We start from the raw sequence: 21,953 nt of genomic DNA on the forward strand, positions 1-21,953 counted from the left end.
TACTTAGTCTGTTTATAATATGCAAGTGGTGAAGTGCAATGCACATTTCTGCCCCACCTTTTCCAAATATATTCAAAATAAACACATTGACTCAGCTGATGGGAAAAGTGTAATAAACACTGGGAAAATGTTAAAAAGTTCACTATTATACTACTTAGACTACCAGGAAAACATTAAATCTCAGATTTCAGGACATTTTTTGTTTCTGATGGCTTCCTGCATCTTTCCCATTTACCATTGCTACACAGGTATTGGACTTGATGGAAGTGGGGCTGGGGAGCAAAAAGCAGATTTACATTCTAAAGATATCACAGAATCCCAGACTGGTTTGGGTTGGAAGGGACCTTAAAGATCACCTCATTCCAATTCCCTGCCATGGACTGGGATGTCAGTCACTAAATCAGCTTGCTCAGGGCCTCATCCAGCCTGGTACTGACCACTTATAACCATGAGCAGGGACTCTCTGCTACCAGCAGCACAGTCCTCACTTGGAATGACTTGGAACACCTCTGCTGCCCCAAGAGAGGCCCAGGGCTCAGGAAATGAGGTGTGGTCTGTGGGAAGAACCAACATGACACAAAACATACTCAACATGTTTCTAAATCCATTACTGCCTTTCACTAGTTTCTTATTTCTGTGCCAGTTTTAGATTCATAAATTGCACTCTAACGATGCCTCCAGAGATGTCCTGGAGGAATTTCAGTCTTGGTGTTCACCTAAGCACAGCTGAGAAAGCAATGTGAACCAGTTCTAAAGAACCTGGAGTTATTCCAAGCTTTGGAGTTTCCTAAGCTCAAAACTATTTAGAAACTCCTTCAAAGGCCTTCAGCTAAAATTCCTCACCAGCCATGAGGTGTTCTCAGGTTTAGATAGGGATGTCTTGTGATAACCAAATGGGACATTTTACTTGTTCTCAACTATCACAGTACAATTCAGGCACAAATTATCAGATAATTTGCTTTATTTATTGACTTTATTACTACTGATCCAGAACTGGATGTAATGGTCACAGAAATTAGAGGGAAGAGACAGGATTCTGCCACAGTGCTTGCTCTGCTTTGTGCCCAGGACACTCTTGAGGAAGCCAGGGACCTATGAAGTGAAGGTGTATAGAAAGAAAAGGCAGCAAGAAAAGGAAGTGCCAAGGAGCCCGCAGCTCTGAGTAGCTACAGCAGGACTCTGGGCTGTTCTGGTGCGTGGCCAGAGGAGCTGTCAGAATCCACCCACTATCTGGTTGTGACACGTATTGCTGCATCACACTCCCACATGTGATTTGTGTTTATTTTCCTGAGAACAAGATAACATTTCATAGTTGTATTGCAATAAAAATTCCTACTGGTGAAGAACCATGAGAGAGATAGAAATATGCATATATTCATATATAAAAATAGTAGAGGTGGTATCAAGAAATACTTGCTTTTTAGAATGCTTGACAGCCAGGAATCCTTCATAAATTTCAGATAAAGCTGATCCCTGTTTTCCTCACCATCTTCCATATGACTAATAAATGCAATCAAAGCAAAATAAAAACATGTTTTTCGAGCATCTCAGGAAAACTCCTCTTAATGTGTAAGGAGCAGCTCATTTGTTGTTTTTATTCCACAGGCAGATATTTTGACAAAGAGGTTCTGATCACACAGCAGTACTAAAGCTCTCTCATTTCTCAGGCTAGGAGGCTGCTCATCAGCTGAAGGATGCCCATGACCAGCAATTAGCATCCTTCTCATTTAGGAACCCTGATTACACCTTCTAACACCTTCTTGTGTTAGTGCTGCATTAAGGGTAGTTTATACCATCTTGATTGGGGGTGTGAGGTGGTTTAGAGCAGCAGCAGGGAGTAGAGACTTTTCTTACTTCTCTCCGTACCAAAGAAATCACCAAAATAACAGGTGAAAGCAATTCATCTCCCTGCCTGCTCACCTGCTGAGTGTTCCAGGCTTCCATTTCTGCTTCCCCAATCAGGCTTTCGTTCTAATCAGTAAAATTCAGGAGAGTATTTGTTGCTGTCTCGAGTTTATTTATCATTTTTTCCCTATGAAGATATTAATGTCAAAGTGAGTTAAGTTTTGCTGTGACAGCCTGGTCTTTTTTGCTGCTCCAGTTAGAATTATTCACCTCTATAAAATCCACACTGTAATGCCCCAGCCTGCTCCATGGGTTTAAGGGGAGGTTGTTTGATTCATTCTCTCTTGATGGCTTGGGGAAATAGGAGCAGCTCTATGTGGCTTAAATTCTACCTGGCTTTAAACCATGACAATGATACATTCAGGGAAAGGGTAATTCTTAACAAAAATAAAAGTAATTGAAAGTAAAAATAGAGGGGGTGACTGAAATATAAAAAGTATGGACTGAAAAATATGAAAGCAAATTCCAATGCTTTGCATTGCAAAAGATGGAAAGTGCCTTTTTGTATGACAGTGTCTGTCATGCAATATACCTGGTTAGCTTTTATAGTGAGAGAGAGGCACAACCAGATGGCCAGTTCAATGCTGTGCAGTCACTAACTGAAGGAGTCTGTGGGTGTTTATTGGCTGTGGGTAAGAGCCATTAATTTCTGTGGGACATGAGAGCACTGTAGCAAGTCTGCATAAGCACTCCCAGACAACTCCCACTGTACCTGTCAGTGTAGATGGAAATCAGAGTTTCTGCAGTCCAGTGAGGAAGGGAACTGTTTCTCTTGCTTTCTGAGCCACCGTTTGACCACGAGTTTCTTCATGGAGGTCATGACCAAGTTTCAGTTCCTTCAGTGTCAGTGTCTTGTGTCACTGGCTAAATTTGAGGTGCATCTTGACTTCTTGTTGTTCTTGATGAGCACATGCAGTGTTGTGCTTTCTTGTGCTCTTTCTGATGTCTCTTCAAGTGACTGGACAAGTGATTCGCTGTGATGCCATCGTTGATTTAATTCATGGCATCCAAATGGTATCCACTGATGAGGACAGCAGGACAGAACAGCATTTCACTCTGAAAAGGACAGTAGAACAGAACAGTGTAGCTTTGGAGAAATAGATGAAGGTGTAACTGAGTCAAACAGAAGTCATGCAAAACACAAGCAGGATGCCAGCTCGGCTCTGCAAGGCTGACCAAACAGAAGTATGTGCAAAACAATGATCCTGTGTTTTTCAAAAGTGGGAGTCGAGGAACAGCCCCCTAAAAAGGATGTTGAAGACAGACCCCAAAGAACCACAAGAGAACTTCCAATAAAAGGTATGACTATGTAAAATAAAGTAATGCATATACATTATAATAATAATAAATATTATAAATAAATAAATAATATAATATAATAAATAATAATATAATAAAAATAATAAGCAGGCAGAGCTAATGAATATGTAATCTGTGTGTGGGAGCTGGGGTTGTTGGCCTGGAGAAAAAACAACTCAGAGGTGATCTTGTCACTTCTACAACTCCCTCAAAGGTGGTTGTAGTCAGGTGGGGTTGGTCTCTTTCTCCAGGCAGCACTGACAGAACCAGAGGACACAGTCTCAAGCTGTGCCAAGGGAAATACAGGTTGGATATTAGGAAAAAGTTTTTCACTGAAAGAGTGATAAAGTTCTGGAATGGCCTGCCCAGGAAGGTGGTGGATGTTTTTAAAAACAGACTGGATATATATGGCACTTGGTGCCATGGTTTAGTTGAGGTGTTGGGGCATGGGTTGGACTTGATGATCTTGAAGGTGTCTTCCAACCTTGTGATTCTGTGAATTCTGTGTGTAATAAAAACTCTTTACCAATGCTCAGGGCACTTAATTAGAGGGGGAGTCCTCAGAGTGACCAGCACTGCAATAAACAGTGCCTACTTTCTAACACTCAGACTGTGTTGGAAAGGTTCTACCTGGTCACTTTTAGTATCACCACAAGGAGAGACCTCTATCATGAGGATTCACCACTGGAGCTCAAGATTGATGCTTTGTACTCTGAAGATAAGAGATGTACTAGAAGATTAAACATGCCCAATTGTCTAATTGTCCAGTGTGTGCACTGGCTTTATTTGCAACACAGTTGATTGTTTGAAGCCAAGTGGAGTCAGTCTGCCAGTTTGGAGCAGGCCAGGGGTCACTCTGCCGTGGGTCAGTCACTGTCCCCTCTCTAAATCCATGTCCCACAGAAATTGTTTGGGTGGTTTTTAAGGCAGACCTTTGATTTCTGTGCAGCAGTAACAGCAATCCTGCTGACACAACCCAACAACCCCACAGGTCCTCCTCACAGCCAGAGGTTGTGAGCATGGAGGCACTGGGGCAGGATGAATGCCCCCAAGACAGGGAGGGAAAAGGAGGTGAACTTTAAGGTCCTTCCAATCCAATCCTTTTGTGATTCTCTGATACTAAATCAGAATCCAAACGAGTTGACCATCTGTACCAGATTTCTGGAAATTCAAGCCTGCTGAAGCAGCATCTTTCAGTCTGGAGAAGGGTTCTCTCATCTTCATTCTGTTTGCAGTGGAGGCTTCAGTCCTTTGTATGTTGACAATCTCCAGCATGTCTGTTCTATCCAGAACAACAAATATTGCCATTGCTGAAATGTCCCTAATCATTAAAGTCAGCCCCAGACCTGCTGTGAGTCTCTGGGGCAGAACTATGGAAGGACAATCTCTGCCCATCTCTGCTTTTTAGTCAAGTGGCTCAGATTTCTCTCCTGATTCCTGTGCCTGATCACAGTTGCCAGGAGGATGCTCACCAATGGCAGCAGACAGAGTGCTGAGGAAAATGGGATCAGTTAGAACTGTACATTCCCTCATGTTTTCACTGTGAGCTGATGGAGGGGGCAGGGATTCCAGCTCATTGATCCCAGGTGAATGAATTGCTTTGAAGATTAAAAATAAAACCATGAAAATCCTTGTGTTGGGTGTTTGTAGAGCATGTATCGAGTCAGAAGGAATCAAAATTGACTTTTGACAAGTTGGGGGTTGACTCTTCTGTGTGATGCATAAGCAGCAGCCAAACCATTTTCTTCATAAGAGACCCCATCCCTTGATCAGTGAACTTAAATTTTAATTCTCTCTGCTGTGGGCAGGTGTTTGGTTTGCATGCTGGCACTACCTAAGCAGGCTGGTTTCTCTCTTTCCAGATGCCAGTTTATGTCATGGGCATCACCAGCACTCAGACTCCTTTCTCCTTTGGCAATGCTGTGCCAGGGTTAACGTTCCACTGGTCTGTCACCAAGAGGAACACTCTGGATGTCAGGACAAGGCACAGTGAGGTAAAGTGTGCGTGTGTGTGCAGTGCATGTGTGTGCAGCTTGGGCAAAGGAAATGGCCACATCAGGGCAATGCAGGGAATATTGCTGCCTCCACTGCCTCAAAACCCAGATCAGTTGTCAGCACCTCGGTGCCAATGTCTGGGCTTTCCATGAGTCCAACTTGAATCCCTTTCTCCTGTCCAAGGCTGCTTTTCAGCTTCCTGCAAACTACAACTTTGCAGTGGATGTTTATGGCAGAGTAAAGGGAAGAACGGGCCTGAAAGTTGTAGTGAAGGTCCTCGATGCTGCAGCCAACCAGTTCCACAACATGGCAAGAGAACTGTCTGATGAGATCCAGATTCAGGTAGGATGATTTTCTACACGGTTCATGTTGAAGTATCTCCTTCAGAGCTGGACTGAAGTATCTGTCTTTGAAATCAGGAATTTGAAATGCAGGAGTAACTTCAGCTTTAGTTTATCTTTATGAGTCCTTACTCTTGTTTGTATAATGTTCCCCATTGGGGCTCATTCAGTTCATGGGCTCATGGGGGCAGGGGTCTTGGAGATATAAATTTTTCTGAGCATGTTTCTGCCAATGTAAAGGTCCTTTTCTTAATTGATTGAGAAGAGATTTGGGGATTTTGCAATTAATGTTGAATTTTCCCCATGTTCACTTACTGCTTGTTCCTGACTGTTTTCTCTCCTGAGAGGGAGAAGGGCTGCTGGGAATGTGTCTGTTCCAAGTGTCTGTTCCAAGGTCCAGGTGTTATGTGAGTTGAAATGTCTGAATTTTTCAGGTAACTAAGCAGTGCCAGCTCAGGCCCAAGCACTGGTCGTTTCCTATCCCGCAGGAGATTTGGTGTGTACCAGCAACAGCAGGTTCGACACCTCGTGCTAGCACAGGGACGAGAGGTTTTTGTTTTAGAAAATAAAACAAGCAAACCCAAGCAGTGAGGAGTGAAATCACAGAGCCAACGCCCTGGGCTGTCCTCACAGCCCGGGCTCGGCCATCCCTGAACCCCTGGCCCGGAGGGCTCCGCGGCAGATCCTGTGCTCCTGGAAGTGCCCGTGTTGGACACTGCGGGATCTGCTCAGGGCAGAGGCTTCCCCTTGGGAGCTGCAAAGCACAGAGAACGCCCTCGCAAGAAGTTTTTCCCTCAGCAGCTGGAAGCGAACCCCGCCACGAGGCTCTGCCTCGGCACAGCCGCTGCTCGGGGCGGACGCGGAGCTGTTCCCTCTGATCTGTGCTGTTTCGCCTCAACTCGTGGAACAATCACCGCTGCGGTTTCTAACTAAGTCCAGGCTTTATCTCTGATGTGCTTCGGCGCTAGTGTGTGTTCTGTCCTAGAACAGTTGTCTTGTAAATCGCCGGTGCTCGGGGCAGCGCCGTAAGAGCCGCTGAGGGGAGGCGGCCCGGGGCAGCAGCTCGGCCAGGGCCGAACAGTGGGGGCTGTTCGGCCACCTCCCCCACTTTCCCCCACCTCCTTCTTACTTCTCATTTCTCATTAAAATGTTCTAGTACAGGACGGGGAAACACTGAAGTGTCCTACTGTGTACTTTCGGGTTTTTTTCATCTATCAGACTTGGAGTGTGGCAAACGGGAATGAGGAGTCATTTCAAAGGCTCAGCTGTGATCAGCAAGTGGTGTCCGTGAGGGTTAAGGATGAAGAGGAAACTCCATCTTTAGATGTAAATGCTTGAAATTCTGGGCAAGCTGTGTTATTTCTGTCGAGGGAGGGGATTGATCCCTGAGGGGGCAGGAGATGTCACCTCTCAATAAGGCACTGCTGGGAAAAAAACCTCAGAAACGGAGGGCGTACTGTTTAGAATTGGAGAGTGCTATTGCCATTGCTGAAATGCTTCTCTCTCTAATCATTAAAGTCAGCCCCAGGCCTGCCCATCTCTGCTTTTTGGTCAAGTGGCTCAGATCTCTCTCCTGGTTCCTGTACCTGATCACAGTTACCAGGAGGATGCTCACCAATGGCAGCAGACAGAGTGCTGAGGAAAATGGGACCATTAGTTAGAAGTTAGAACTGTACATTCACTCGTGTTTTCACTGTGAGCTGATGCAGGGGGTAAGGGGGGAAAGTGGTGTCTTCCCTGAGCACAACCAGCAGTTTTGTTGCCAGAGGCTGCAGGCAGAGCAGGGAGTGCATAATCTTAGTAATTTTTCCTCCACTGTTGAAAGGGGATGGCTTGAATAGCATTACTTTCCCTCCTCACTGAGTTCTAAAATCGGCTCCATTGTCTGCTGGTGCATTTCGTAGTATTAACATCATTACTCCTACAACTATGACCACTACCCAAGGTGAAACCCTGCAGGCAAGAGTTTGGAAAGCTGTGTTTACACTGAACCATCTTACTATTCCTCCCTCATGTACAATACCTGTTATTCTAATGCATTTTTTGTTGTTACAGTCACCAGTACCCCTGGCCCTGCTCCAGTCTGCGTTTGCAACTTGCAAACATGAGCCTGGGAGGGCCCATGGGATCTTGTTACCTGGGGATGTGGATATTCTTGTGTCTCCAGAAATTCCAGGAGTTTGGTGAATGCCTGCTCCTTGTGTTTGACCTGTGTTGGATAACACCCCTCAGAGCCACAGACATTGCTGTGGCTCACCTGGCTTCCTGGAATAGCGAGAATGTTTGGGTGACCCCATTGCACGCACTAAACCAAACAAAGCAGCATCAGAAACTGAAATATTACACCTGGCCGAAATATTATACCTGGCAGTTCAATTTATCAAAATCACACTGCTTGGTGTCAGCAGTTAGGTAGAGATCAAAGCAAGCCAGCATATGGCTTGGCAAAATCCAGAGCACTGCATAAGGATCTGATTTTGCTTTGTAGAGACCGTGCATGGCCAGGAATCCCCAGTAGGACAGTAGGGGGGCCTTGCACCATTGGCTAGGTGTGGTAACACCCAATACACCACGCATTATAAACCACACTGCACAGCACAGATTGCAGAGAGCACTGAACACACCATCAGTAGATTGTCACCATGACATTTATGGAATGTAAAGGAACACATAGCTGCCAGCTTGTCTCTGTACTGGCCACTAATGTAGATAGCATTTGCCACATGGCTTCAGGAAACCATGCAGCTATTGATTTTTGTTATTATCCCACGGGCATGTGCGAAGATTTCGATGCTATGTGCTGTATGAATTGAAAAGATGAATCAAAATCGAGTCACAAACGCATTCAGGAATTAATGGAAACTACATAGGAGATGCTTGTACTGTGTTTGCTCTCTTGTCTGCAGAGGGCCCTGCAGAAGATGGTAAACAGCATTTGTGGTTGAAAAGCACAAAAAGTTCCTGTAGGGGAACAGGAATGGGGCTGTAGGCAGCCTTGGCCTTGATGAGTTACAGCTGTGTCCTTGAACAAGACATGTAAACAGCTTTGAGGGAGAAGAAGCATGGAATGCCAAAGTGTGTTGACATTTACACCAAGAAACAGAAATTTATGACCAATTACAAAAGAGTAGAAGGCGCATGCATGTCGTTTGTTAGCCAGTTATAATGCAAAAACACGCGCGTGTTATGCGTGCGATATAGAGAAAAAGTATAAAAAGTTGTACTGTGGGATAATAAATGCTGATGCTTGCTGCCATCTTCAGTGTCAGTCTTTTGTCCACCATCACACTACGACTTTTCTGGCTTGCAGAAATGTTGAGATCTGTTCACTAGTGGGAGGTCTTGGATGGGTGGATGTGACAGAAAAAGAAGTTAATTATTCTTCAACAGACCATGGTTTGAATTACATGCAGTAGATAATGTTTCAGGGCACAACCTTGAATAATGAGGAGAAGACAAACTGTGTTTTCTAGCAGCCTATCTTCTGGCAAGCTGTTATTGGTTTGAATATTTGCATGACTGAACAGTCACATTTGGTAAAAAAGAAAACAATTAAAATAGTGTTCTGGGTTTTTTGTTCTGAACAGATTTATAAGAAGATAAAATCCAGTATTTCCCTCTTCACAGCGCCAAATTAACCCAAATTGGAAGCCACCTTCACATAATCCCATCTGAACACTTGCAGTATGCTTCATTTGTTTAAATTGCCAAGACAACCAAGCCTTTGGGGAGGCACCTTCTTCACAGTTTCAAGTGCATTTCAGCTGAAGGCCAGAGGCACGACATCAGTCATCACAGATTACTTTTATTCCACTCTAAGCGCTCCATTCATTTGGTGTGATGCCAGCATCCTCCAGAGAGTTCCACAAAACCTCCCTGCATGCTTTGGATTTGAGATGAACTAACAGATACCTGAGGTTACAGATCATTAGGAACAAACTCCCTAGCAAATACCTCGCTCCAGAAATGGAGGATTGTGAGTTACCCTGGCTGGGATTGAAAGCAGCTGCAGGTAACATTGACAGGGATTGATGCTGTCTCCTGGCAGTGCTTTGGGTTTCACTGTCCTTGCTCTTTGCCTCTTCCTGGAGTGCTTGGGCAGAGCTGACTGCAGGGATGCAGGGATAGGGACTGTTTGGCCCTGGCAGCACACCGACTGTTTTTACCTCTCCAAAGGCAGGATTCATTCAGGACACTATTTGCAAAATGCCAACCCTTGATTGTTTAAAATGCAAGCTTAGGCAGGCTGATTTGAACTCCAGGCCATGCATTTACTTCAGATACACTCATCTTACAAATCTGGATGAATTTACAGCAAAAGATGCAATTTAACTATGAGGATTTAGAGGACATGCAGTGTCCAAGGATAAGGACATGCATAAATATACTGAGGAGCAGAGCACCTGTAATTGGAAAGATGCATTTTGAAAATAATTTAGAAAGTTAATAAAATTTTCAGATCCTTACAGATGCTCTTTGCACTGAAGGAGTATCTTATGCTCCACCAAATTGGTATTTAATTAAAATATGTCCTTTATAAGAAGAGCTAGGATTTAAAAAAAAGCATTGTTAAGTGACTGAGATACTGCTTCACATTTGAATTCTGAAGCAAATATGGTTTCTTGCAAATATTGTTCTTGCACACAGTCCTGCAGTATAACTCATCTGTTTTGTTCACTGCATGAAGAAAATCAGGCATAAGCTGGAAGGAAAAACTCTTTATGGAGTTTTCAGCATAATTTTTTTAGTGGAATAGAATTACAGTACCTAAAGCCAAGCAGGTGCAACATCTGGTCTGAAAGAGAACTCCAGAAAGGTCAAACAGAATGTGAGAATGTGTTCTGAGTCCACAAAAAACTACTGCATCTTATTGCAAAGCTCTAGAATGGATAGTGTAGGATGGGGTTTTTTCCTTGTTTGTTTCCTTGCTTGTTTGGTTTTTAATTTGGTGATTAAATTTAAAAAACAGGGCTATTCATTATTTATACAGAAAAATCCCATTTGTCTTCTGCTTTTCACCAATGCTTTCCAATTTAGAAAGGGTCACTTGACTGTAATTAAACCAAATGTTAGTGAATAATTCAGTACCTTTTTTCTTCACCCCATCCTATTCATTAGTTAGGGCCAAAAGGCTGCAACTTTCAAATAATAACAAATCTTTAGTCAATAATTAGTAATAATTAAAGACTCAAAGCTGTTATAGCAGCTAGTTAGGAACAAAGAAAATTCTGTTTGTGAAATGAGAACTAATAAGGAAAAAATTAATTTCTCATCAACTTAAATATTTCTAAAAATGTAAGCTTTCATACACTGTACTCCTGGGAATTTCTTTGTAATTTCATTTGATAAACACAGAGCTAAAATTGGCATGCTTGTAATTAATTTACACTATTGCATAAAAACATGGGGAGAATAATATTCACAGAGAGAAACTGCATGGTGCAGTTGCTTTAAAGCTTTTTTCCTCTTTCTATGAATTATATCAGATATGTAGTTACATAAATCAGAATGGTACTTTGGGGGCTCTTACAGTCTGAGGTGATTAAAAGATTTACAGATTTTAAGTAGAACTCAGTGATTGTAAAATTAGTTAATATTGGGCTATATGGAGAATCTTCTATATTTTTTCCTGTGTTTCACACAACTTTTCACAAACCTCTAACATGAGCAAAAAAATTAACATTCTAAACTAAAATTAAACTGAAATGAGGAAAAAAATTTACCAATTGTATGAAAATCTGTTGACAAACACTGTTCTGCCATTTTGGGTCTGGGTCATGATTAGAACTGTAAAGAACTGTTTAGCACTTCCACTGGAGGAAAAGTTCAAATTGCAGTTTTCTGCTGGAGCAGAGTTCATCTGACAAAAATCTTTAGTCCTGTAGGATTCCTGTGCTTCCAGCGTAACTGAGCCTGGCTCCAGGTGCAGCATGGGGGATGCTCATGACCTTCTAAGGGGATCCTCCTGTCTCTTCATCACCTCCTTAGCAGTGCTATGCAGAGAACTGATCTAAGAGAGTGACAACTTACTCAAAAGGACCCACAACCAACGAGAAAGGCCAGTGGGAGAGAAAGGAGAACACAAATATGTTCCCAGGATCCCAAGAGGAAACATTTCTAAATAACACAAGACCTGGTGGCTGGAGAGGAGAAATAAACAGGCAGATGGACGTCGATGTGCTCAGGGAGATCACACGGGAGTAAAAGCAGACTGATGACACCTTGTGGGGGGGAGCAGCTCTTCTCTGGGTGAGAAGAGTCACCCCAATTTCACTGCATGCACTGATCTCCAGAATGGAAAGCAAAGGGAGGCAAACGACCTTCACAGGTTCCACACAAGCCAGCATGATTCTGACAATGGGCTCCCAGTTTCCTGCCTCAGCAACAGAATACAGAACCTGGCAATGCATTTAGGAACTGTTGGAGACAGGGCCCTCTCCTATGATAGATCCCAGGTGAGGGAATCACCCCGGCTTATTGTGAAGTTCAAAGGCAAACAGGAACAAATGTTTTCCCACTGTATTTTGGGTCTTTTCTAGGCTATTTCTTTTTGCATCCCACCACCTTATTTAGCTTTGGAGTGCTGCAGGGCATTGAGAAGAGTCTATAATTGTGCTGGGTGTTCTTTCTCCCTTAGCAGTTAGTGAGAAGTTAGAACAGGGCCCTGGGTACAGGCAGTTCAGATTTGCCAATCTCCCGTGCTCTCCCCTGCATTTGTCAATGACTGAGTTTCACCAACTATTATGCTGCCAATTTGCCTGCTTCTGTTTCCATGAAGTTCATCACAGCCTTCTCTTAGGAAGATAAATAATTTTGTTATCTGCAAATCCTGCTGACCTCATTTTTCTGTTCTACACTTCATTTCTGCCTTTCTGGATAATGAATGAGTGTATTAAATGCTAACTACAGTCCAGCTCCTTGGGATATACTAATATTAACCTCCTACTGAATTGAAAACTGACAGCCTAATGAATTAAAACTCTTTGCATGAGAACAACAGTGTTGACATAGAGAAAATCAGGATGACTTGTGTTTTACTCCTAAGCTGAAGAAAAAACCAAACCAAAACCCCTCTCAAAACTTTGCAAGTGCAAGTACCTGAGATTTTCACTGAATTTAATGATGGGTCTTGGGAAAAAAAAAAAAAAAAAAACAGGCTCCGTGAGGAAAAACCAAATCTAATTAAAAAAAGGGGGGGAACCACCTCTGTATTCCTGTTTCCTTTGCTGTTTATGGAATCACTGAACTATAAAACAGTACCCTAAGCATTTCCCCCCATGAAACTGCTAAAAGTGCTTTGGCTAGAATATCCTTGGAACATCAAAGCTTGTTTAGGTATTTGATCCAGAAGGGACAAGGTAAGCATTTATAGCTAATCAAGTCTGAAGTCAAAGATGAACAAGATGAACCAAACTGATGACTACTGTAGCTTTAATCATGCTGGCAGGACATGCTGCATTGTCAAAGTCATTTAGATTTTTCTGGATATCAGAAAAATTCCTGCATTTCTCTGACACTTTTGTATAGTATCTGTATTGGATATTTCTGAGAGCAAAAAATATATTTGGAACAAACATCACAAGCCACATAAAAAAGGGCAGTTTCTTAGTGTTCTGCTACTGTTATAAAAATTAATGTATTAAAACTTAGATGTGTTATAAACTTCAGCAGAAAGTCTAGAGTTATTCCTGGAACTACAATACTTCAGCATCTAAAAAGTATGTAATTTATACAGCAGCTTTAAAAACTCTAATTAGTGTCTTCTAAGTACAAATGGTCTTGTTTGAATTTTGTCCCAAAGAAGAGGTAGAAGAATGCAAAAAATGTTAATGAATATTCACATGCTTTTGAAGTGAACCTCCTCCATGCACGAACATTTTGAGGAACCAATTTTTCTTAGAAGAAGTGTGCTACTTCACATAAAGTGTGCAGGTGCAATAATGCATTTAATTAAAAATGTATTAAATGAAACCTGTGTTACTAAACTAATAGGCCTTTCCATGGGAAACCATAAAGTTCTTTGGGAAATTTGCCATGTTTTATCAAAGGTTTCAATAAGTTCTATCAAAGCAGATTCCTTTACTCAGGTTAGAAGAGCTTACAAAATGCCTGACCTCTAAAATCACTGTCCTGTGCCTCACTATCTGCAATGAATTTGTCTCAGGGACATTCTATTTAACCTTTTTATTTGCTACAAATCTGCAGTTGCAAATTCACATCAAAGACAACTTTTTTGCTCCATAAATTAAGCCAATTTTTCAATGTTGAACATTTCATTCCCCACAGTAACTTGATTGGTAGGTGGCTTACCTGAAAAAGTGACCCTGAAAGGATTTTAGGAGACAAAATAGAAATCTGGGCATCTGAGTGCAATGTGCACATGATCTGTTATATTCTGTGGTGTATTGCAGCACCTCCTGCTTTTCCACTGACATTCTACTACAGGAAGTGATGCCTCCTTTGAAGGACTCACTGTGCATGTAACAGAATTTAGGTTTCTTCAAGGTTGGCAGAAGGAGCTGAATTTTTACTTATGTATATATTAGAATGAAAAAAAATTATTCAAAGAAATGCAATTTTACAGTTGAAATGCACACTTTCTAGTGTCTCTGTAAATGGAGGTCTGAGATCCTTGTTGTTCAGGTACAGAACCCTCCAGATCACTGCCCGTGCTGAGATAAATGAGGTCAGAAAACTTCTACATGTAGAGAATGGGAAAAATATTAAAGATGATGGGATTTTATATATTGTCCCATGTTGGTGTGTAATGCATAAAAAATAGCAAACCAAGAAGAGTGTTAATGTTTAAAACAGATTTAGAATTATTGTACTGGAGTGCCTACTTAAGATTTGTGAGGTGTACATAGCATAATTTGCAACCAAGTAACCTTGAAAAAACCAAATTCACTTTTGTTAGTACTATTAACTAAGTCATTAAACATATTCACATGCCTGCTCATAAATTGTATTCATTGTTTTCAAGATTTAAGACTTCTGTGTCCTGCTAAATTTCCCTGATGTATTTAAAGCACAAACAAAGGTTGGGGTTTTTGTTTGTTACTTGTCTCATCTTGTGAATTCTCCTCACTCCAGCATTCATTGAGTTGTTGGGTGAATAGCTCATTAATGTGATTTCTATCTGTGTACAAAGGCACAGGGCAGAAGCACTGTTATGTAACAGCTTGAAAAGACACCTATAAATAACCTCCTTTAATAACCATAAATTTACATTAGAAAGGTAGATAAACTCTGAAGTGAAAACTGTTTATTTTTATCTGATGCTGCTATTTCATAATCTCAATGTTATCAGACTCATCCTGCATAAATTAGTGAGGTCTTGGGGTTTTATACCATCTGGGAAAGTCTTGCATATCAAATGGATTTATCGGAAAGGAACAGGGATCTAAAGAGCTGCATTTCTCTGTGGGGACTCAGTTGTACCTGGTACACATTGGAAAACTCTCAGCAGCATCCCTGGCAGATGAAGCTGTGCAAAGAAAGGCAGGCTTAGCTCTTATTTTACCCATTTTCTAAACACAAGTGCTCTTGTCTCAATAACCTGAACTGACTCAACCTTGATCAATTTTAAATATTCCTTCCTTGACATCAGTAACTGCTTGCCTTAATTTTGGACAGTTTCTGAATTTATGCCTTCCTTTGGCCTAACACCTTGGAAGGAAGGAAAATTCTGGCAGGATAAGCAAAATGTTCAGTTTTATATTGCTGTCAGTCCATCATTATCCCTGTAGAAAGCAGTACTAAGGCTGAGAGGATGTTCTCATAAAACCTTCCATATGAAGGTGTATGAAGATACAAAAGTCTAATACAGTAAATTGAACATGATTACTGGTGGAGACAGCTATAAAGAAACACCTGGAAAAGGACACTTTGTGTACTCTGTAAGTCTCCAATACCCATTACAGGTAATGCAGGGTCCTGCCTCCTCTTACAGCTCAATTTCTGCAGGCAGCAGGAGCAGCTGAGCCGAGACCTGGATCCACACTGGGCTGGATGGGGCTTGGGGCAGCTTGGGATAGAGGGAGGTGTCCCAGCCCATGGCGGGGTGGGATGGGATGGGCTTGAAGGTCCCTCCCCATCCAAACCATTTGGGGATTCCCTGAGTCTTCTGCTAGCGCTAAGGGGCACCAACTGAAGTGCTGTTCCTCTGGTGTTGGTTTTTAGGTACCTTTTAATATATTGGATGTTTTACTTACTACTTTGACTGAAGTTCCTTTGGTGGAGATACTTTTCAAGGCTCTGCAGCTATGGGGGTGGAACCAGGAAGCGAATTAAGCAGAAAAAAGCCCAGCAGTGACAGCCATTGAGCTGGTCAGTCGGGAAATACTTGGAACTCAGTGATGGGTAAGGCAGACAAGGGGAGCAGCAGCCTGCCAGGGAGGAAGGAAGCTGACCATCTTTCCCCGTGATTTTTGCAGGATACTGTTCAGCTCTGCAGTGTAAACACAGACAGCATCAATCAAAAAAAAGAGGCCCATCACTGTTATTCTGCTCTAAAGTTACTATTCCCAGAACATCTTCTTTGTCAAGTCTATTGACCTGCCCTTTTCATCTCCTCCTCAGCATGGTGTAGGCAACTCCCCATTCTCTTCCCAACCAGAGCTGCATCCCTACAGGAACAGGCATTTCATTAAATGTATTACTAGTGCTTGTCAGTCATTCTTCAGCCTTTAAATCAAATATGATTTTATTTAAGAGGTTCAGGATTGTGATAATGGAGAATGTTTTTCATCATTCTACTGGGTGAGCCCTGATTCTTTCAGCTTAATGAAACTGCTCTTACAAGTAAATTGTACCTAATGCATTCAGCTGCTGAAGCTTCACAGAGATGGCCCTACACTGTTAACACACAAGTACAGACATACCTGCAGGGGTTAGGATTGGAGCTGATTTGAGTCAGCCTCACCCAGTACACTTTAAAATAACCCTGCACACCTCATTGCCTTACCATTTTGCTGAAGTTTCACCTTCTAAGTTGCATTTATTCAGAGTTGGTTTTGTTGTTTGGGTTTAGGTTCTCTCGGGGGGGTTCTTTTGTTTTGAAGATGAGTGTTTAAAATATTTTAAATTACTCAGATATTTAAAAATATGAAATGCCTGAAAATTAAGCCAGGTGTTTCTTGTCCAGATGGTGCTTTATCACTGTGCCATTCAGATACTTCCTTTTCTTGAACAAGGATTTAAAAGTGTTTCACTGCCAACAGATCACCTAATAATATATTGATACACATTTTTTCTAGCTTTATGAAAAATATATTTCCCTCAGAAACTGATAGATTTAAAAGATTTGATCAGAGTACAGTCTCTCTGGTTCCTTGGCAGTGTTTTCAGATCATCAGACCAACCAATCAAGTATGTAAAATCTTCCAGTAATTCTCTCCATTTTAGTTTCCTATTCCAGTAGAAACATGGTCAGCACCTGGTGCTTTGTTATTTATTGCATGTATTTTGATTGCCTCTAAAATCTCTTGAAATTCTTCCACAAGAGGCTCAGCTTCTTCGGGAACAACCATTTATTGTTTGCCTATCTCCCTCCTTCAGCAGCTCATTAAAACACTCCCTCTTATCGCTCTGTAATCGCATTCTTTGTGGCCGAGACATTTCCATTTGTGTTCTTTATCAGACTTACTCGGGTGTACATTGATATGTCTGTAAAATTACCTCAGATTCCTGGCGTGTGTATCCTGTTCCCAGTCTGCAGCACACCAGGTAACCCTGAGAGGAGGTGTTTGTCCTGGCAGGAGGGATGTGCTGACTCCTGTGGGTCCCACAGCAGCGTGGAAAGGGAAAGCAGAGCAGTGCACCAACGCTGCTAAGTCAGTCCCTGGTGTTTTAGTGACTCCTGCCCCTGAGGCAGGGACTCCTCACAGAGTACACACTGCACTGGCTGCCTCCCAGCTCACCCTCCTCTGGCCAAAAGAAATGCTAACATAGTGCTGCAATGCATGACTCCCAATTCAAGTGAGCACAAAATTCACTTGGTAATTTTACCCTACAATGGAAACTGCAGATTTGCTCATCAATGTCTCCAGCCTTACTCGGCTCTTAAAATTGCTTGGTATGCTCTGAAAGATGTGTTGGATGTTTACTTGCAGTACTTCACTGTCATGATTCATCAGTAAGCTTTAAGGTCCTAACTGCACCTGGCTGGTCCTTATGAAAATAACTCTAATAAGTATTTGTTACTGGAAAATTATTGTTCTCACATTGAACACTCATCACCACCACTGCTGATGAGAGAAAGGAAATAAGTTCTGAGACTGCACACCCTGCTTTTAAAGCTAGGAAGTACTGGGATACAGACATTTCCTCACCTCATTCACAACACAGGATGCAAGGTACTCACTATCTACCTCTTATTTACTCAGTTGTAATTGTACTAACTGTAAACACATTGTACTGTTTAGTCATGGGCGATTTTATTACATTCCTCCCTAATATCCCAGTCTTTACTGAACTTATCTTCCTTACATGCCTACAAAGAAAGGTTCCAACTTCATTGAGAGAAAAAGTAAAGAAAATAAATAACCCTCAGTATGTTAGCTGGGGAGCAATTTAAAGTGCAAAGGCTTGATTTGCCGACACCTTTAACATCAAACATCTTCCTAGGCCCAGCTCCTATTGACTTAAATTGTAGCTGCAAAGTTCAGCTCTTCTCTAAATCAGACCACACAATTTCAAGATGTGCAATCAGAAAATGAGTAATACACACACAGAAGCTGCAGGGAGAAGTGAACTGTCCAGGAGTACACATTCCTCTGGGATAGAAAGTGGAACAGCATTGCTGAGGTACTGATAAATAAAACACAAGCTGAATAAATAGTGCAAAAAGTGCTCCTATGTAAAGAGAACATCCTGTATAAGTTTACTTGCTTAGAATAAATGAGAACTGGTTAACTTTGGTAATACCACCTAAATTAGAGCTGGGTAAACTCTTAGCTGGTGTCCTTGGGCAGCAGGCTGATCTTCTGGGCAGGATTTAATGATCTTTACTCCAAGAAGCTTACGCTCTTCCTGAAATCCATTTTCCTGATGCATACATGTACCATCCCTCTCTCATAGGTAAGGACCGGCAGATCCTCCACACGTGGAGCATCTCTCATACAAGGAAAGGCTGGGACAATTGGGTTTGTTTAGCCTGGAAAAGCTTTGGGGTGACTTAACTGTGGCCTTCCAGTACCTTAAGGGACTGACAAAAAAGATAGAGGGAGGCTATTTGCAAGAGCCTGGAGTGACAGGAAAAGGGTGAATGCCTTCAAACTGAAAGAGAGATGTTTTGAACTTAGATGTTAAGAAGAAATTCCTTCCTGTGAGAGTGGGCAGGCCCTGGCACAGGGTGCCCCAGAGCAGCTGAGGCTGCCCCTGGATGCCTGGCAGTGCCCAAGGCCAGGATGGACAGGGCTGGGAGCAGCCTGGGACAGTGGGAGGCGTCCCTGCCATGGCAGGGGTGGGAGTCGGTGATTTAAGGTCCCTTCCAACCCAAACCATTCTGAGATGCTACAACAATGAATGAACTGTGGCTTAGCATAGCTGTTAGCACCAGTGTGCCTGGGGAGCATGAACGGGGCCAGGAAGGCCAATGGCACCTGGCTTGTTCCAGCACTGGTGTGGCAGCAGGTCCAGGGCCGCGACTGTCCCCCTGTGCTGGGCTCGGGTGAAGCCACGCTTCGAATCCTGCATTCAGCTTTGGTACCCCACGACATAACAGACATTGAGGTGCTGGAGCCTGTCCGGGGAAGGGTCTGGAGCACGACTCCTACGAGATGCTTGGGTTTAGGCCCGGAGGAAAGGAGGTTTTTCAAACCACCAGCGCCTCGCTGTTGGCGCCGCTGGAGTTCCCCCGAGGGAGGGCGGTGCGGCCCCGGGGGGCGGAGGGCGGGGGGAGGCCCTGCCCCCGGGCCGCCCTGCCCTGCCCGGCCCGGCCCTGCCCGGCCCGGCCCGGCCCGGCCCCGCCGCGCCGCTCCCGCCGCACTTTCGCGCCCCGCACGGTCCCGCCGGCGCGCAGCATGGCTCCCCCCGCGCCCGGGGCGCTGCCTCTGCTCCTCCTGCTGCACCTCGCCGCCTCCTCCAAGCTCAACACCCCCAAGGTGCTGCTCCCTTTCACCCGCGGCACCCGCGTCAACTTCACGCTAGAGGCCAGCGAGGGTTGCTACCGATGGTGAGTGCAGGTGCCGCCGCCCTTTGTCCGCTTCTCCCCCCGCCGGCACCTGCGGCGGCTCCTCCGCCCGCGGCGGGGCCTGACGGCTCCCGGGGCAGCCGGGCCCTCTCTCACCGCTTTTACCTCGCTGCGGGTGGGTTTGGGCGGCCCAGCAGTGCGGGAGCAGACATGGAGATAATCCCTGAGGGGAAAGGTTGTTTATTTTGTGCAGTGGGGGTTAAACCCGCTGGAGGGGGGCAGTGTCTGCAGGCCGGGCCCTGAGCAGAAGGTCCCTGCTTGTAAAGGAAGCTTCCCGCCATGGCTCCGTGCCCGACATGTGCCTCACACCCCGTGTGCACCCACACACACACCGCACACGTGTCCACCTGCTGCTCCTTGTACCCCACACCCCCCAAACACTCCAGCTGCTTCTCCACGTACCGTGCCCACTCTGCTTCCACACTCCCCATGTGCTCACCCTGCTGCTCTGCGCTCCTGCAGTGCCACCCCACGCACACACATGGCCACAGTGCCACTACACACACACACATGGCCACAGTGCCACTACACACACATACACACGGCCTCAGTGCCACTACACACACACACATGGCCACAGTGCCACTACACACACATACACACGGCCTCAGTGCCACTACACACACACACACACGGCCTCAGTGCCACTACACACACACACATGGCCACAGTGCCACTACACACACACACATGGCCACAGTGCCACTACACACACATACACACGGCCTCAGGGCCACTCCGCACACATACATGGCCACAGTGCCACTACACACACACACACGGCCACAGTGCCACTACACACACACACATGGCCACAGTGCCACTACACACACACACACGGCCTCAGTGCCACTACACACACATGGCCTCAGTGCCACTACACACACACACATGGCCTCAGTGCCACCCCACGCACACACATGGCCACAGTGCCACCCCACACACACACACGGCCTCAGTGCTGCTCCACACACACACACACACACACACACACACACAGCCACAGTGCCATCCCACCCACATGGCCACAGTCCCACGTGTGCGGGGACAGCACCCAGAACTCTGCTGCTGGTGTGGAAATGCCCTTTCTTTTGCTGTAGTCAGTAATGAAGGTCCTGGCAGCCTTGAGCTCAGGGTGTGCACATAAATGAGTCGTAGCTAAGTCGGGAGCCTCTCAGTGCTGCTCTAAGTGTGGGTAACAGCACCCTAAAGACTTCACCTGGGACAGTGAAGTCGAGTTTTCAAAGTGAAAGCTTTTCCGGTTTTCTCAGTGTTGAGCACGTGGGATGTACTCCAGGAACTTCTGGCTGGGATCTCCCTTCCTGCCTCGCACAGGGGGCAGGACTGGGCAGGGTTGAGCACAGAGGCTGAAGGCAAGTCCCTCAGCATGTGCAAATTTAGAAAGCTCACAGTAGTCTTCATGTTAAACGAATGTTGCCAACTCCTTGTCCTTTCTGTCGAGCTCCAGAATAGCAACTTAATCAGTAATGAGCAGGAGGTACCCACCTGAAAAAGAAGCAGCAGTCGAGGTATGTTTAGGATGATGCTTCCATGTGTGCCAGATGGATGAGTGTAGCAGTTTTCAGTTTTGTGTTTGGCAATTGCTGAAATGCATCTTAAAGGGCTGTATTTTTATTCTCTTCATTTCTTTGCTTGGTTGTTGTATACTTCTTGTCTCTGGGCTGGGTACAAACCTTTGGTCTGTTACAATTTATATATTTGAGGGTGCTTATGCAGAAGAGCAGTAATTAATTTTATCCAGAAGTCAACAAAATGAAAGTTACTAGATGTGGTCATGTAATTTAATTTTTAATGGACTGCTTTAGTGAAAATCTCACAACTGTGGGTTTTTTCTCTTTCCTTACTCAAATTTTTGAAGGCTGTTGAGCCTTAAAAGGGTTTGGTTTGTGACGTAAAGTACATTGTATAAAGCTAAACCCCAAAACTCATCAAAGCACTAGTAAAATCTGGAAGTACAGACGCCCTTTCCTGTTTGCCAGTGAGCTGTGAGGTAATGCTGGGTTGGCTGCAGCCATTCCTGCACATGCCAGGTGCTATCCTGCTGTCAGAAGCATGGAGATCTTTGCTAATCTCACTGAAGTCTGCAGATGAAAAGATGTAAGATTGTTCTCCAGAGAAATGCCAGATTTGACTCACATTCATATCTCTAATGGAGGTGATTTTTGTGCACTTCAGAGCATGTGCTATTGGTGCTGTTT

The 21,953-nt window shown here is 44.1% G+C and overlaps 1 protein-coding gene and 1 long non-coding RNA gene across 2 annotated transcripts in view; both read left to right on the forward strand.

Moving 5' to 3' along the window:
• Positions 1 to 3,120: 3,120 nt before the first annotated feature.
• On the forward strand, positions 3,121 to 5,630 carry LOC139585858 (uncharacterized). The gene is made up of 3 exons (XR_011677387.1): positions 3,121 to 3,204; positions 5,067 to 5,198; positions 5,383 to 5,630. It is a non-coding gene; the product is annotated as an uncharacterized lncRNA (long non-coding RNA).
• A 13,860-nt stretch (positions 5,631 to 19,490) lies between these two features.
• NUP210 (nucleoporin 210) overlaps positions 19,491 to 21,953 on the forward strand; it is a 49,329-nt gene continuing 46,866 nt past the window's right edge. Inside the window, exon 1 of the mRNA XM_071418851.1 lies at positions 19,491 to 19,716. Coding sequence (XP_071274952.1) covers positions 19,565 to 19,716 — 152 coding nt within the window. The 5' untranslated portion in view covers positions 19,491 to 19,564. The remainder of the gene's footprint in view (positions 19,717 to 21,953) is intronic.

Source organism: Agelaius tricolor, unplaced genomic scaffold (assembly GCF_023055355.1).
Source record: "Agelaius tricolor isolate 1412-34295 unplaced genomic scaffold, bAgeTri1.0.p SCAF_93, whole genome shotgun sequence".
Lineage (NCBI taxonomy): Eukaryota > Metazoa > Chordata > Aves > Passeriformes > Icteridae > Agelaius > Agelaius tricolor.